Raw genomic sequence first — 18,610 nt, forward strand, 5'->3', positions numbered from 1 at the left:
AAGCAAGCTAATGTCAATAAATAAAACATTGCTATCTCTACATATATTTTTGTTCCATTTTTAAAAAAATTTATATACAATATCAGTAAATCTAACTTCTGCATGCTATTTGCTGGTTTTCAGCTACTTACACGCATCTCTGATGTAGAAACCAGAGAAGAGGAGAGGGTGATGCCCGAAGAGGAAGGTGCTGCAGTTTCTTCTACAGCACCTCTGGCAATCATCAGCTTAACTCTATTTCCACACTGCCTGAGGACCTGTGCTACTTGCTCACTGCTCATTCCTGCCAGGTCCGTGTCCCCAATCTTTAGAATGTGGTCTCCACTGCATAATCGCCCATGCTGCATTAAAAAAAAAAAAAAGAGTTCAAATAATTAAGGCACTGTCATTATAACTGCACTAGAAAAATTCTAAGTGATCTAGAGACAATAATAAAAAAGGAAATAATAAGGCATATGTCAATCATATGGAATTAAATGTGTAATCGTACTATTAATTATCTTCTGAATCACTCTAGCACCATTCAATGTTGTGAAAGCAAGTGAAACTCACAGATAGTTTATTTGTGGTGATATTTTATTTGTGCTGAAATGTGATATTTTATTTGTATGTTAATAAATAAAGTTTGCCTGGAGATCAGAGGTCATAGTCAGCCATAAACAGAAGTCAGACGGTGGTAGTAACACACGCCCTTAATCCAATCACATGGCAGGCAGAGTCTCTGTGTGGTCAAGGACATAGCCAAGCATGGTGACACGTACTATTAATCCCAGTACCAACCATAGAGACCTGGAGGTCTGTATAAACAGGCAGTGACAAGGAAATGATGTGGCTGGGCTTGGAGCCAATGAGAAGGCAGAACAGGAAGGCAATAAAGGCGCAGGTTAGACAGGAAGAGGCTCTCTTGGGAAGCTACAGCAATGTGGTGAGCTAAGGTTAGTTGGTGGCTATTTCTCTGATCTCTATGGCTTGCATCTCTGTATTTGGCTCTGTGTTTCTTATTTAATAAGACTGTTTAGAAATTTGTCTACATTTGTTAAATCAATAGCTAATGTGATTTTTTTTCAGTTTGATTTCTAGTTAAGAATTCACAAGAACAAAAGATGACTTTGTGTGATTTTTTTTTTTATTTTCTAAGAACAAGAAGAAAGTGTCATTAGGCATAGATAAAGTATGAAATTACTATTTGTGGTGGACCTGCCCCCACTTTTATGACCCAGGATACTCTTGAGTAGGGAGAAGTGAGAAATATTAGATAGAAAGAGATAACTAGAAGGCGAGAAGAAAGACAGAATACAGGATAGCCTTGGGAGGACCTGGGTCAATACCCACCAGCCCCGAAGTTTATTCAAAAGGGCTTTTTTTTTTTTTTTTTTTTTTGGTTTTTTGAGACAGGGTTTCTCTGTGTAGCTTTGCGCCTTTCCTGGATCTCGTTCTGTAGACCAGGCTGGCCTCGAACTCATAGAGATCCACCTGGCTCTGCCTCCCGAGTGCTGGGATTAAAGGCGTGTGCCACCACCGCCCGGCTTCAAAAGGGCTTTTTATAATAATGCCAATGGGAGGGGCAAAGACCTCCCCCTTCCTAGATACTTCCAAACACCTGGTGCTCAGGCCCATGGTCCAATCATCCTCTTATGCAGTCCTACTGGGTAAAGCTACTAGGAAACCTCGGTGGGCTCCAACAACTATTCAAACACAGCTCATATTAATTAGATTGTGATACAAAATACAAGAAAGTACTTGAATGCTCCTACAGTTTCTATCTGGCCATTTCAATGATAAATATGCCAAAGAATGCATTTGCAGATAACATACTAGTGAAAGGAAAATTCAGAAAGATGAGAGATATGATCATTATCTGAAAAACTCTGAAATGACAGGCTACTCTGCACTGTCCAGTGCCAGTTACCAGTGACATGTGGCTGAGGGACACACCAGGCATGTGGCCAGTCCAACTAAGGATTAACTGTGTATTTAACTTTAATGGATTTAAAGCTGAATGTTTTTATATTTTATGTGTACTAAGGAAAATATATAAATGGTATTCCCCCTTCTCTCTCAAGCATATGAAGTTCATTTGCTATTGCTAGATGTTGGCTAACACTTAAATGTTATGTTACTGTTAATACCACTATTTAAAGAGTTGCTGTTTAACTGGGGCTTTCATTCATGAATACGAGGATGACTGATGAACTCAGCTTCCAATTTAAGTTCAAATCTGTGAGTGAAAACAATAGCTTTATAGCTCGATAAAGTTAAAATATTAAACACAGGTAATAAATGCACTGAACGATTTCCTACACACAATAAATGGCACATTTCATAAACACCAACACCTCAACAAACTAAACAGAAAACAGGCCGTGTACCCTAAACAAAGGTGAAAACAGGAACCCAGAACTGTAGCTAGAGTTTTTTCTGGTCCTGCCTGGACCACAGTCAGGACAAATCTCTCTCTCCCACCAGTCCCACAGCCTCTCAGACCCAACCAAGTAAACACACAGAGACTTATATTGCTTACAAACTGTATGGCCGCAGCAGGCTTCTTGTTATCTAGTTCTTCTATCTTAAATTAACCCATTTCTACAAATCTATACCTTGCCACATGGCTCATGGCTTACTGGCATCTTCACATGTTGCTTGTCATGGCGGCGGCTGGCAGCGTCTCTCCTGACTCAGCCTTCCTGTTCCCAGAATTCCCTTCTCTCCTTGTCCCGCCTATATTTCCTGCCTGGCTACTGGCCAATCAGTGTTTTATTTATTAACCAATCAGAGCAACACATTTAACATACAGAACATCCCACAGCACAGCACTAAAGGGACAAGATGGGTTGGTTTTACCTCAACAATAATGTACATTTTACATAATGTGGTTGTAGACAGCTGCTAGGTTTACAAATATATAACTATCAAACAAAGGGTTGAAGTTTCTACAGGGATTAGAACTTTCACCCTGATTCAGTCCCTGGTTCTTCAGGATGTTCAGTGCATTGCCTCTAACTGTATTTTAAGTAAGATCCCTAACTACTTTCAAGTATTCTCTTCCAAGTCTTAGAGAATACTTGAAGGTCAGTTCAATAAAACAAAAGAGTCTTAGCTGATGAAATTTTCCTTCTAACAGAAAATCTAAATGATAAAGCCACACTTCTGGGTGAACAGAAAAACATCTATCACAGTAGCTTACCTGGTCAGCCACTCCTCCGGGCAAAATGGTCTTGACTATCACACCAGTAGCTTTTCCTCCTATGATGCCGAATCCCAGACCTGACCCATCATTTACCAGTTCTATAGTTTCCACATGCTGCCAATGAATCTAAAATGAAAGCTTGAGATGAGCAGTTTGTTCGTGTTAAATACTGAGTTCATACAGAATCATGAGTGCTAACCAAGTCCAGCTTTTTCATTTGGTATACTTCCCTTTCAAAAGACCACACCCACTACTGATATGATCCTTCCTATGGTTATCAATATATCACTATAGTGTGACTGCATTTAACCCACACAAATAGGCACCGATTCTGCAAGATATTTGTAAAAGTTTGTTGAAAAGAAGTTCCAACACAACAGCTGCACTAGATTAGGAGAGTCCTCTGCCAAATCATGCCTTGAGGCAGGATGCTAATTTGTGTAAGTCTATACCATCACTGACTGCTAACTGTAACCACATGAGGTATGGTACCACATACCATCAAGCATGTGCATGCATACACACACACACACACACACTCACACTCACCACATACACCCTGAAGGAAGGAAGGAAGGAAGGAAGGAAGGAAGGAAGGAAGGAAGGAAGGAAGGGAGGGAGGGAGAAAGGAAGGGAGGGAGGGAGAAAGGGAAGGAGGGAAGAAAAAGGAAAACAAAACAAATCAGAATAAATATTTTTATCTACTTACTGGCAAAGTAAATTTTACTGAGAGACTATTTTGTATGAACGCTGTCAAAGTATCATGCAAAGTAAAGCCTATTTTAGAAATTCAAAACTTAATAATTAAGAAATAAATATCCCAAGTAGGAATATATTTTTTAAAAAAAATCTTAAAAACTAAAAGCAAGAAAACCTCTAAGAGACATGAGGAAACGACAGGCATCAGAGAGGGAGCCCAGCTGAAAGGACCACAGGTGATGATGCATCCTGTTCCTTGTCTACTCACTGGATTTGAGTGGGCTGAAACTGTGCTGGCTGCAGATGGAGAGCGGGAAATTCGGGGGCTGGAGACGTGAGGCAAGGAGCCTCTGGCGACTACCAGCTGCACAGTGTCTTTGGCCTTCTGCAGGATGCTAATGGCCTGCTGGTGTGTGATTGTCTGGTCTAGGACCTGGCCATTGATGGCGAGGATCTGGTCCGTCTCCTTCAGTCTGCCATCTCTATCAAAAAAAGAAATGAAGTAACGAAAGATGTGAACACTCAAGGAAATGACAGCTCCTGGGGCCTAAGTGTTCAGGTCACCTACTGTAGAACATACATGGTTTTAAAGCTTCTACTGCATGATTTGACTCCAGTGCTTGTGGCAATTCCACTGCTCCCTGAACCACTGTCAAAGGCCACTTTTCCCTCAACTGCTGGCTACTTTAGCACTCATTATAATAGGTCCTTTATTTTAAAAATAAACCACCAGCCAGACACGGAGTAGGACATATAGAATGAAAGAAAGGCACAAAGCCTTGAGGCAAAATCTACACGTTAAATTAATTTATAAGAGCTAGTGGGACAAACATAAGATAAGGCTGAGCATTCATAACTAATAATAAGTCTCTGTGTCATAATTTGGGGGCTGGTGGTCTAACAAAGCCTGTTACATAAACATGTATTTCTTTCTGCTCTGAGTATATTAATAAAGCACAGCTCAAATTATAATGGGGCAGTCCTGGTGATTTCTACTCCAAAGGAACCCAAAATATAACAGTGAAAAGATTATATTCAAAAGTTTCTTTCCGAACGAAAATGTAATTAGTTTATGACAATTTAAAAGCTCTCATTTTACTTGTGTGTATGTGTGTGATGTATTCATGTATGTGCATGACTGCTTGTGCACCTGTGTAGGGAGGCCACAGGTGGACACCAAGTGTCCCCTATGGCTCTGCACCTCATTTTTGTGACAGTCTCTCAGAGAAAACAAAGCTCATCTTCCTGGCTAGACTGGCAGGCCAGCAAACTCCAGCATTGGCCTATCTCTGCTACCCCAGGGCTGGGTTAGAGACATGGACTTTCATTACCTGCCTTTTTCCTTTCTTTTTTTTTGCAATGGAGCTCCAAACCTCGGTCCTCACACTTGCACAGTAAACACTTCAGCCATACCCACTTTAATAGATTTGCTTTATACTCCCAAAATATTATTGACTTCTAAAAAAACTGATTATTTCAGCTTTTTTTGGTAGTATTCATTTCCCCCCAAAGTGATCAAAACCTTCCTGAACGTTACATAAAAAAACAAGGAAGTTGCTGTGACAATCTTACCTGTGAGCCACACTGCCCTCTTGAATCTCCTGTACAAATATCCCCAGCTCTCCCCTGTTTTCACTTCTGAGCCCAACAACACTAAACCCAAGGCCTCCACATGGAGGTTTGAGGAGCTCAAATATTTCCACATGGCGACCCTGTTCAGGAAACAAAACAGGAAATAAAGTTAAAAGCCAATTACAAGCAGGCAGCACAAGCACATTTTTTCAAACCAGAGCTCATGAGACTGAGACTGAAGGACAGAGAGCTGTAGACAGCCTGGGTTACACAGGGAACACAATCCAGCATCACAACCCAGCCTACATAGCAAAATCAAAATCAAAGCAAAAATCTCAAAATCAAAACTGCACAAAACAAGAAACATTATTACAGCTAACAGTCATCTTACTGGGACATTACTTTGTTTATCAAAAAGAAGAAAGTAGAAAAAGAACAGTTTAGCACTCATCACCTAGAATAGAACATTTCATTTTTCCAGAAGAATATTTCTGGAATGTGGCACAAAATACCAAATTTAAAATGTGATCATTTTTCCAAATGATCAGCCTTGAAAACATAAACACACAAGTAATATTATACTGACAGAGCAGGACATGTTTATGTATTTAGGAACACGAACACACACACAGAAAGAGAGAAAGGGGAGAGGAGAGAGGAGAGAGGAGAGAGGAGAGAGGAGAGGGAGAGGGAGAGGGAGAGAGAGAGAGAGAGAGAGAGAGAGAGAGGAAGCTAACTGAAAGCAGTGATGATCAATCCTAAGTATATTTATCAGGAATGCAACTTTTATCTACAATTTCACGTTAGAAACATTAACATTCATGGGTGTTTTATACAGATCACTCTGCCCTGTCACCCAGAATTCTGTCCCTCACTCCCTTCGCCCCAGCTATTCTAACCTCATTGCACCCACACAGTCAGTGCTCACACTACCAGCCAGGTAAAAATATTTCATTGATGTCATCTACTCAACATGCGTGTGTGTGTGTGTGTGTGTGTGTGTGTGTGTGTGTGTGTGTGTGTAACAACACTAAAAAGAGAGACAGAGATCATGAATTTAAAAGGGTTTGGCAGGAGTGAAGGGAAAGGGGAAATGATATATTATAACCTTAAAAAAATAAAATATAATAGAAAAATCTGAACTATACAAATTCCCCAAAATTCTTTTTCATTCCAAAATTGTTCAGGTGTTATAAAAGCTACTGCATTTCTCAAATTATCCAGGACTCAGACACCTTCTTAAATACACCCAGTGCTAGTCACAGGGAGAAATGCTCTTACCTGGGCCATATTTTTGATGAGCTGATCAAGTTCCTCAAAGGCAGGCTTCCCATCCATGACAGATGGAACACCAGGTCCAGGAAGAGCTTCCAGGTTCCCATTATTTGGAGACAGTAAAAGCGATTCACTTGGCAGAGTGGGAATTACAGCGGAGCTGAGCTGAGGTATGTGGGCAGGGTCAGCATTTGTACTTGCCAAAGTGGCGATGTTTACCTAGGAGGACGCAGAGATTAATAACAACCACGCTGGTGTGTTTAAGCCAACTGCAGTAGTTCTGCCCTCTTCTGAGACACAAGAGTGGCCTTGAAGCCACATTTCTCTTTAATTTTATGTTAATGTTTCTCAAAAGTATTAGACTGAACTTCCACCTGGCCAACTCCTGTTACACCAAGAATAACAACACCAAAAATGATTATTTCATTTTGCAAAGCACTAGCCATAGCGATTAACATGGCTCCACGTAAAGGTAACTGAAAGCAGTGTGGACAGTCATCAACCCTAACTAATTGTGCAACGGAAATGGTCAATCCTAACTGTACAGTATAAACAGTCCTAATTGAGCAGTGTATGCAGTCAACCCCACCTTTGCCATGCAGATGGTCAATCATTCCTGTGCAGTGTAAACAGTCAGTCCTAACTGGATATTTCTGCAAAGTATCAGGAATGCAACTTTTTGTCTACAGCTATGTGTCAGAAAGATTCATCAGTGTTCTGTCCAGAACAGCTCTGGCCCTCTTCCTCACCCCCTTAGCCTCAGCTATACTGACATCCTCACTGTCTAGTACATACCACCAGCCAGGTCAAAATATTCACATTCACTTATTTCATTCATGCCTACTCAAGCTTACCATGCAGAAGCCCTCCCTGATAGCCTATCCCAGATAGGACCCTCCACCTTGCTTTGTGGGTAGCCCTTGCCCTGCTTCTCTTCAGAGCTCTTACTCTAGTTTCATTCTGCTGCTGTGATAGATACAACACTCTGAACAAACACAACTTGGAGAGAAAAAAGGTTTATGTGGCTTACACCCCGGCCATAGTCCATCACTGAAGAAAAGAAGGGGAGGAACTCAAGGCTGAAACACGGAGGCAGGAACCGGGCTGGGTGCAACTTGTCAGCTTGCTCTCTGGCTCACTCTTTCACAGGCTTATGCTGAGGACCACCAACCCACAGAATGTATTTCCTTCAGGGGGCTGGGACCGCTGACATCAATTGCCAATCAAGAAAATGGCTCACAGACATGTCCATAGGCAAACTTAATACAATCACTCAATGAAGACCCCCTTTCCAGTGGATTCTAGGCTGTGTCAAACTGACAGTTAATGGTAACTAGGACAGCACTTCCATGCTGTTGATAAACCATCCACTGTCTAATCACTTCCATTTCAGCCAGTGGGAGTAACCAGAACGTAAAACTCCCCAGTGGAGGGATCCAAACAAAAAATCTGTTTATTTCCAGGTCTCTGTCCTCTAGAGGAATGCCTTGCACAGAGTAGGCCTTCAACATATATTTGCAGAATAAACACTTACCCACACAACTCCTCCACCGGTATTGGTTCCAATTCATAGAGGACAGGATTACACAAAATCCTGTACCTAATAACACTGTGTGACAAGGATGCTTTTTCATTATGTGGCTATCATCTTTGTGACACACAGAATACAGTCACTTGAAATACCATTCCAGGATAAAGACAAGGTAAAAAGCATCCAATGATGGACTCTATGAAAATATTTCATCCTGTGCCCCAATAAGAGTTCATCGCCCATTTTTAAAAATAAAACAGAAAACTTATTTAGTTACCAAAGTTACCAAAAATTTGCCATTATATCAGCTACCTTTAGTCACCCATGAAAAAGAGGGAAGAAGCTTCTGGGAATTCTTTCAAGTGCTTATTTTAAAATCTACAGCAGGCGTGATCAATTATTATTTTTCAAAAGCAAGTTTCTTTTGCCAAGACTGATTTTTTTTTTTTTTATTCTGAGCCATGGCAACTTCAGCAAAGTCTGCCGGCAGAAGACACACTGCTCAGGTTGAAGCAGATGGCATAATAAAATTTGTGACAGGCTGAAGATCCCACACACTAGGACCTAATGCCTATGGTATGTTTGCACAGTGAAAAATATTTGGACTTCTGCTACAGTAAGCCAGAGTGAACAAACCCCATTCCGAGAATAGATGGTCTCTCTCTCTCTACAAGAAATTAACCACCAAAGTACAAGCTGTGATGTTACAGAGGACCAGGGCTGGGGCAGTGCAAGAGTTAAGTCACTGGAGAGCAAGTGTTGCTGCAATATGAAGATCATCTGGGAAGGGTCTCAGAGAGGTCACTGACTTCCCTGGCTTCTTGCCTGCTCTTGGGCTTTCCTATAAATGGAGAGCCAGGGTTACCTACCGAAAACAGCCCGCATATTTTAAAACTGTCATTTAATTACACTATCAAAGGACTTCTTTTTAAGTTTGAAAACTTATACTCTTAGGGAAAAGCACAAAGGCACATTTTGATTCATTTTCAACTATTTATTAAAACCGTTTCCTAACCCAGGCATGGATGTACACCTACAATTCTAGCTCTAGGGAGGCTGAGGCAGGAAGATCTCAAGTTTTAGGGCGGCCGGGGGTAGCAAGGATGTCCCTGTCTAAAAAAAACAGTATGAAATAAGAAGAAAGGTGTTCTTTATTATATGATTTGAGACACAGGAATGAATCTTACTTATTATTTTCTGGCAGATTATTTGAGTCTCAAAGAGCTTTTCTGTGCCCAATAAACACATATATTAACTTGTGAACTTTGGTTAATGCTGCTACTTAAATTAGAACTTAAATGAAGATTATGTCCATTGTTGAATAGAAAAATTTTCCAACTGTAATGCAAGGACAGGTTCTAGCTTGGTGCCAGTTGTTAAAAGTATGAGAATCCAAGCCAGGCAGTGATGGTGCATGCCTTTAATCCCAGGACTCAGGAGGCAGAGGCAGGCGGATCTCTGTGAGTTCCAGGCCAGCCTGGGCTACAGAGTGAGTTCCAGGAAGGACTCCAGAGCTACACAGAGAAACCCTGTCTCAAAAAACAAAAAACAAACAACAAACAAAACAAAACAAAACAAAACAAAACAAACCAAACCCCAAATATAAGAATCCCTCTTACAAGACTTTCTGCATCACTACAGATCTTTCCTCAATCTTAAAGTTTGGTCAATATAACTAATCCACCACAATTAATTTATTCACCTATATAGAATTTTACATTTCTATAGAAAAAGTTTACATCACACATATCACATAGCTTCATAAAAACATAAAATTAAACATAAATGGCAGATTGTCAGAACATGGCCCAAGAATGGAGTCATGTCAGGACAATTCTGAGTGCTTTTGAGAAAATGCCAAGAAAACAATAGACGAATCTTGTGACCTCCATTGTTTCAAAACACAGACTTGTTCTTGGAATGTGTTTTTGTGCTCCTCCTAAGTGTAGCAGAGAGGAGTGAGTTTTCTTCTGAAGATTCATTACAGCTGTTGATTGTTATTTGTTTATATGCCTCTATGGAAACACATGTTTTTCCCACATGTGGCTTATCCTTGTGATTATACACATTATTCAGGTGACTTTTCTTAACTCTCAGAGTATAAATTGTCTGATGCTCTGAATAAAGTTGGTTATGGCATGAGACTTCAGTGAACCTCATTTATCGGCTCCATTCCCCCAGGTCCCACTGCCTCTACAGCAGTGACAGCAGATAGCTTTAAAGTTATCTTTAAACAAACCTACATGTAACTGGCAAGACCTGAAGATGCATATAAACCAGGGCAACTGGGCAGGTGAAGTCCAGTGGCTGTCTAGTGGAGAAATAGGCAGTATCTCTATCTAAGTCACTCACTCAGGTGGAACGGTACTAAGGAGCCACTGCACAGCAGGATTCCAAGACAACAAAAACTCACTTTAGTTCAAAATGGAATTAAGCGTAGCCTCTGGGAATGCTTACATCAGAGAAGCCTTTTATCAAAAACAAACAAACAAACAAGGAGAAAGAATGCAAAAAGGCAAGAAAAAATATATCAAGTATGAAAAAGAAATCAGGAATTGTGGCATGTTCTACCAATGAGAAACAGAGAAGTAGCCATAGCCCACAATGTCGAAGACAGTCATGTACAATAGTGTAGACCACTGCCATCTACTTTAAGAGGCTCCTGGCTACAACATATCACAGTGACACAGCCCACATCCAAGGCAAAGAAAATCTGAAAAGCCATGATAGCAAAGCCTCAGTTTGTCATCAAAGAAGAGAAATCAGGCCATAACTGAGCAGGGTGACTAAAACCAAGACATAAGCCAGAGGTGACTGCACACACCCATCATATCAACATAAGACAGACAGGAGGATCCTTTGTTCAAGAGACTCTATCTCCAAATAAATAAATACATAATAATAAATAAAAGTCTAAGGAAGTAGGCATACCTCCCTTTTCCATAACACATGTATGAATATCAACTGTTGCCTTAAATTTGGAGAGGGAAAAAAATACCAGAGTAAATTTGGGTGCAGAAAGAGGCTAATCGTAGATAGAAGGTCCAAAATAGGGATGGTCCATAATTAAAGAACACAAAAAGGTTTAAAATGTGAGTGAATTAATACCAATTACTAAAATAGTAGAGTAGGCAATAAAAACCTGTAAGAGGAGATCAGGGCCTGCATTTACACAAGAGGCAGGGATGAGATGAACTGGGCTCAAAGGTTTAAGTTCTCTAAGTCTTCTGGGTGGTAACAGCACTGACTAAACTAGAATGTGTCAACAACAGGACAAGAAGCCAGTATACAAAATATATGAGAAAACTCAGAAGTCATTTAAAAATGAACAAAAAGCAGAAACATTTCACTAAATAGGATACAGGAGTGGACAAGAGGCACCAAAAGATGGTCAGTGTGGCTAAGAAAAGTCAATTAAAGCATAAAATTACCATTTTACACCTCCTGAAATAGGGAGGATGTAGAAAAACATAAATACATTCTTAGTGGCAGATAAATTAGTAGTTTCTGAAAAAAATATGCATGCATTTACCAAAGAACCTCCTGAGCATTATTCAATAGCAAAATCCTAAGTTGAAGTCCAAACACTTGTGGTATATATCTGTAACATAGGAGGCCAAGGCAAGAGGGTTGTGAATTCCAGAACAGCCTAGGACACACAGTGGAAATCTGCCTCAAAAACAAAACAAACAACAGCAACAAAAATCTGTATTCACAAAAAATCTAAAAAACTGCTGGAAGTAGCAACTTTCTCTGTAATAGTAATAATACTGAAAGCAAATAAAATTCCCTTCAGTAGATATATCCACACCATGGATCATTCCTTAGTCACAAAAAGGAACATTGATACAATGTGGAGAAATTTCAAGAGTTTGTACTATGTGAAAAATCATCTAAAATATTCTGTCTTTATGAAATGATAACTTATTTTAAAAAAAGACAGTCTACTAGAACTCTTGAGTCTAATAAATACAGTAGGGTTACAGGATACAATGTCAATATTTTTTAAAAATAGTCTTTATATACATAAACAATACTCTGATATTAATAACTCCAAAATTTAACTATTTAGAAATATATCTGACCAAAGAGAAAGTCTTCCATAACAAAAAATTTCATGATAATGAAAAGAAAAATTAGAGACCATACTAGACAATGGAAATACCTCCCATGCTCCTGGATTGGCAGATTATTATTAAAATGACTATACTACCAAAATTTATCATTGATTTAATTCTGTATCCATCATAATTCCAACTTCATATTTCACAGATTTAGAAAAACAGTTCACAAATTAAGACAAAACCGCAAATGTCCACAAACAACCAAACAATTCTGAAAACTAAGTATGCTACAGGACATTTTACAATACCCATCCTCAAACTATACTACAGAGCTATAGTGACACCAGCATAAAAATAGACAGGTAAAATAACAGAGTAGGACAGAGGACCTGGAAATAAGACAACAAAGCTAAAACCCCTTAATTGTTAACAAAATTGGCAAAACCACATGCTTCAATAAAAAGATAGCAAATGTTATAGATGATGTGAACAGAAAGGAATCTTTGTTCACTGTTGGTGGGTTTGTACATTAATACAGAAATTGTAGAATTCAGTTTCAATATTCCTCAAAAAATTAAAAATGGAAATATCATATGACACAGTTATTTCAAAGCTGGGCACACATCCAGAGAGCTACATGCACTACCATAAAGATATTTGTACCTCCTTGTTTATTGCTCTAGCATTCACCATAGCAAGAAATGGAACCAATCTAGTAGTCTATTAATAGATGAATGGATAATAAAAATCTAGTACAGATATAAAATGAAATACTGCCTGGCCGTGGTGGTGTACACCTTTAATCCCAGCACTTGGGAAGCAGGGGTAGGTGGATCTCTGTGAGTTCGAGGCCAGCCTGGGCTACAGAGTGCGTTCCAGGAAAGGCGCAAAGCTACACAGAGAAACCCTGTCTTGAAAAACCAAAAAGGGGCTGGAGAGATGGCTCAGAGGTTAAGAGCTCTGCTTGTTCTTCCAAAGGTCCTAAGTTCAATTCCCAGCAAACACATGGTGGCTCATGACCATCTGTAATGAGATCTGGTGCCCTCTTCTGGCTTGCAGGGATATGTGCAGACAGAACACTGTAGACATAATAAATAAATAAATCTTTAAAAAAGAAAAGAAAAAGAAAAACCAATAAAATAAAATAAAATAAATAAATAATAAATAAAAATAAAATAGAATACTATTCAACTTTAAAGAACAATGAAATCACAACATTTTCAGGAAAATGGGTAGACTTATAATGTGTAATGTTAAGTGAGGTCACACAATTTCAGAAAAAAAAAGAAAAAAAAAAAACTACATGTTCTCCCTTATACGAACATCAGCCCGTATGCAATATATTTCTATACAAACCCATGAGGCAAAGAAGAAGCAACAACTCTAAACTGAATGACAATATGAATATGTTATTCTAAACTGTTGGATGCAGTAAAGAAAATGCTTAGAAATCACTTTATGTGGTTAAATGGTTATGTCAGAGGAAATGTAAATACTAATGTGTTGGGCATTCATTTCAATAAGCTAAAATAAAACAGTAAAACACAGAAAAGAAATATGTTAATATGTTTGACAAAGTAAAAAACAGAAAGGAATGAAGAAGGAGAATACAAATAGAATGCAGAGCATGAAACAAATATCCTTATGCCAAAAAGGGTTTTAAACTATATGTAATGAAGAAATTTCCTAAAAAAACAATTTTCTAAATTGTCAATAAAATTGTTTTTCTTCTTCATCAAACATAATAGTTCTAAATGCTTACAGTGACAGACTCTTACTTCTTTTTGTAAACTGTCACTTAATACAAAATTTTTCATTGGTAAGAAGTTATTCTCCACTTTGTTTGAGGTCAGCTCCACCTCGACACCAAAACCTACTAAGAACTTTACTAGAAAGAGATGTTATTGATCAATCTCCCTTAAAGACTGGTACAAAAATACCAGGCAAGAGTGTCACTATCCAAAGATAATGACAGAGTACAAGACAGACACTCCAGAAATGGAAAGTTGAACTAATATTTGAAAAGCATTTAGTTTAATTCACCATGTTAACAAAACAAGAAAAAAATTCAAAGTCACCCAAAAAGGCAGAAATAAATAATGAAGAAATCACACATTCAACAATTCTAATTCATTATTACATGCACATTTTACATAGTACAATAAAGCAAGAGAAAAATAATAAAGGGTATAAACTAAAGAGGCAAACCCTGAAATTTTGTGCAGATGACATAGCCATATGTAACAAAAACACCAATGGATGAACAGGTACAATGATAGAAACAATGTATTTCATAAGGCAGGTCAATGTAAAGTTAATATATAAATCAGCATGGCTGGACAGAAAAAGAATAATTGGAAACTAGTAAGTTTTAAACTGTTCTTTTGAAAAGACATTGGTTTCTTAATTGAACAAACAAATCACAGGATCCATTTGTATTATTTACAATAATATCAGAGTAAAAGAAAGATGATAAAAGGAAGGTATTTTCAGTAAAATATCTGGATCATATGAAAAATTATAAATACATACATATTTTATGTCTCTGTCATACCATATTGCTGTGGGATGTTCTGTATGGCAAATGTGTTGCTGATTAGTCAATAAATAAAACACTGATTGGCCATTGGCTAGGCAGGAAGTGTAGGCGGGACAAAGAGGAGAATTCTGGGAAGTGGAAGGCTGAGGAGGGAGACACTGCCAGCCACCGCCATGACAAGCTGCATGTGAAGATGCCGGTAAGCCACGAGCCACGTGGCAAGGTATAGATTTATAGAAATGGATTAACTTAAGATATAAGAACAGTTAGCAAGAAGCCTGCCACGGCCATACAGTTTGTAAGCAATATAAGTCTCTGTGTTTACTTGGTTGGGTCTGAGTGGCTGTGGGACTGGCGGGTGACAGAGATTTGGCCTAACTGTGGGCCAGGCAGGAAAACTCTAGCTACACCATATCCAAATTTTATAAGGTAAAAATAATAAATTTTTTTAGATAAAACCTGTATTTTTAGCACGAAGGCTTCCCAAGTAGATTTTTTAATTATTTTTAGATTTATCATTTACTTATATTTCATGTATATGATGTCTTGCCTGCATGTGCACCACATGCAGTCCTGGTGCCCACAGAAGCCAGAGAGGCCATACAGTCCTTGGAAGTGGAATTATAGGTGATTGTGAGCTACCATGTAGAGTCTGAGAACTGAACCAGGTCCTGGGATGTGGAGAGAGTAGGGTCAGGGTCACTCTCTGCTACATATTGAGATGATGGCTAACCTTGGGTACAGATGATCTCTTGGGAAAGGGGGGATAAAACAATTGAAGCCACTGCCTCCAGTTGACTGAAGGATCAGCTCAGACAAGAGCTAGGAATCACAGATCTGGGCCCTTGTGGAGTGTGGCCTGCCCATTCTACAGGAGCCCTGGATACATATTCAGAAACTCTCAGCCTTTCCATTCAATGCTACCTGTCTTGGTCTGTCTTGGTACCCAGATGTTAAAGCAGTAACCAAGGTTCTGTAGATTGCTGGATGAATCAAGTCTCAATTTGTTCCTACTACAGGTTGAGTTTGGTAGCCAGCACCTCTCAAGCCTCTACAGTATTCATTGTAGTGTTATCTACAGTAAGTGGGGACTGGGAAAGAATTTGAATTGACAGAAGGTAGAATAAATACATTGCAGTGTATTTCAAAAAAATGAAATATGAGCAGGAACTACATATTCATGCAATATGAATGAACCTCAGACACAAGCTGAGACAAACATGCCAGCCACAAAGCATATACACCAAAAGCCTGCATTTACATAAAACTGAAATTCTTCCCATAACATAAAAGTCACAGAAATTTCTCTGGAGGAAAGCGTTTGTTCTAAGTGAGAAGATGTTCAAGAGGGCATTAGGAATGCTGCTAACTTCCTATAAATTGATTTGTCTGGACTATATAAATAATACACATTACACTTTTAACACAACTGAAAATACATATTCAATCTATAAAAAAAGGTAGAGCTTTCAATCTTTTCTAAACCATTATTTATCAATTCTATTGAAGTTTACAATATGAGACATATGATTAGTGCACAGAACCCAGTGCTTTCTAACGCATGGCATGAAAGCACTGTTCTCTTAGAGAACACACATGGTAGTAACAGTGCTTGTGTGCCTCTGACGGGCATTGTGTTCCTGTCATCTGAATGCTAAAATATGTCATCTTCAACTGTGTTAGCAAGGAAGCAATGATCATTGTTTTTAGGATGTAGCTTCGGTGAATTTCAGAGAAACTCTTGTCAGTATCTGTGGTTTTCCATGTTAGTGCTGACGTCAGGGGGACTTGCCTGGGGACTTTGCCTCCCCAGGTGCACCTCTTAAGAGAAGCAGACTTGAAACCTTCAGGGTGTCTCTCCTTCTAACAGAGCAAAAAAAAAAAAAATGTGCTTATTTTCTTACAAATTTACAAAAATGTGTAAAATGCTCTCTGGAACTGATCCCAATTATGAAATGCAAAGGTGGAGAGAAGTTGAGATTTCTCAATGAAATCTACCAGCTGAAATGACAGCCAGCACAAGAGAACAATGGCCACATAGCAGGACTCCATGTCAAGCCTGGGACCTGGGGAGGCCCCCCTCCCCCCACCTCTTCCAGTGCAGTGCTGATTAGAGCCAATCTGGACGCACTATTGAACACACAAACTCTGAACAGGAGTTGATGGAAGCCCTCCGATTTAATATCCTCGATTTTAAAGCTAATTAGAGAAACTGAGTTGTGTGTTCCATCAGGAGACAACCGTGGACCAAAGGAACTCATACTTCCTAAACTTTATGAAATACAGACAGAATGGAATGTAGTTACATGGAAGGACAACATTGTCACGTATAAGCACAATTGTACATGTTGTCTGAGGCCTCCCTTTCACACATTTAGATATTTGTTAAGCATCAAGTTATATGATGCTGTGCAGTATTGGGGGCAGTTAAGTGACAAACTTCTTTCCCTAGTCACAATTCTAAATATAAATAAAAATTTGTATTTAGATTAACTATAAAATACTTCAAGCAGCTTAGTTCCCTCAACTACTGAGATGGCTAACTTTCTTTCTCAGCTATGAATTCTTAAAAGCAAAGTAGACAGTGGTCTAGAACCTGTAATTTACAGATATTTGTAAAGTAGATCCTAACAGCCTTCAACTGATAGATTTAACAAATAAGAGGATTCAATTTAGAAAATAATTCCTTAACCTACGAATTCAAGGAGTCATTCTGAGTAGTGGGGATGTAAAGTCTCTGCACCTGTGCCTATTAGGGCTGAGTGCTAAGTTTCTGTGGCCTATTTGTTATAACATTCCCAGTGCTAGAAAGCATAAATTACCCACTATAAAACTCAAGATGGAAGGCAAAGAACACTTAAAGCCTAGAGAAGGAGATGAATAAAGAGGGTGTAAGGCTCTTGACTTTTCCTTTCTGGTATTTAGTATATACGGATAATCACTAATCTATCCAGTGCAATGCTGATTAGTGGGGTAAATGACAGCATCAAGTGCAAAACTGTAGACTCAGCTTCGACACCACGTCAATTAATTTAAATGAACGGCCACTTCACAAGTTATGCTATTTTATGACACTTTCGTTTTCACTTAAAACTGTATCTACAAAAATTTTATTCATTTTTGAAACTACAATACGTGTGTGTGTGTGTGTGTGTGTGTGTGTGTGTGTATCCAGCCACCAGACACACTAAACTGTGTACCCAAGCAGCAAAATCAATGTATTCCATCTGACTACACAAATTAATGTTCTGAAGAAGGCCTGTGGTGTAAATATGTTTCTAAAGGATTCTCAAGTGAAAATTTTGGGACTCTCCTCCCCCCAATTTGATAACATACGTATAAATAATTGAGTAATCTTTGTGAAGAAGAAACTGAAGTTTGAAGAGTCCCAACTGTGTTTCAAACTCTTTTCACTGGTGTTATAAAAGAAACCTAAAGTTTACCTTTTAAAGCCATCAAGTTCTGGGCCTGTGAGATGGCTCAGCAAGAGAAGAAGGGCACTTGCCACCAAGCCTAATGACCTGAGTTCAATCCCTGGGACCCACATGAAGGAGAAAACTTACTACCTCAAGTTGTTCTCTGATCACCACATTCAAGTTATGCCCTGTGTATGTGCACTTGAGCACATGTACACACACATACACATACACACACACACACACACACACACACACACACACAAATCAATGTAATAAAATAATTAAGTGAAGTATAAAAGAATTTTTAACCTACTCCCTTAGTTT

The 18,610-nt window shown here is 38.9% G+C and overlaps 1 protein-coding gene across 1 annotated transcript in view; it reads right to left on the reverse strand.

The window, feature by feature from the left end:
* Positions 1–18,610, reverse strand: part of Mpdz (multiple PDZ domain crumbs cell polarity complex component) — a 162,149-nt gene that overhangs the window by 103,773 nt on the left and 39,766 nt on the right. Inside the window, exons 4-8 of the mRNA XM_059254482.1 lie at positions 6,740–6,952; positions 5,459–5,598; positions 4,155–4,368; positions 3,185–3,313; positions 132–341 (exon numbers count right to left, since the gene is read on the reverse strand). Of these exons, the coding sequence (XP_059110465.1) occupies positions 132–341; positions 3,185–3,313; positions 4,155–4,368; positions 5,459–5,598; positions 6,740–6,952 (906 nt within the window). The remainder of the gene's footprint in view (positions 1–131; positions 342–3,184; positions 3,314–4,154; positions 4,369–5,458; positions 5,599–6,739; positions 6,953–18,610) is intronic.

Source organism: Peromyscus eremicus, chromosome 2, assembly GCF_949786415.1.
Source record: "Peromyscus eremicus chromosome 2, PerEre_H2_v1, whole genome shotgun sequence".
Taxonomy (NCBI): Eukaryota; Metazoa; Chordata; class Mammalia; order Rodentia; family Cricetidae; genus Peromyscus; species Peromyscus eremicus.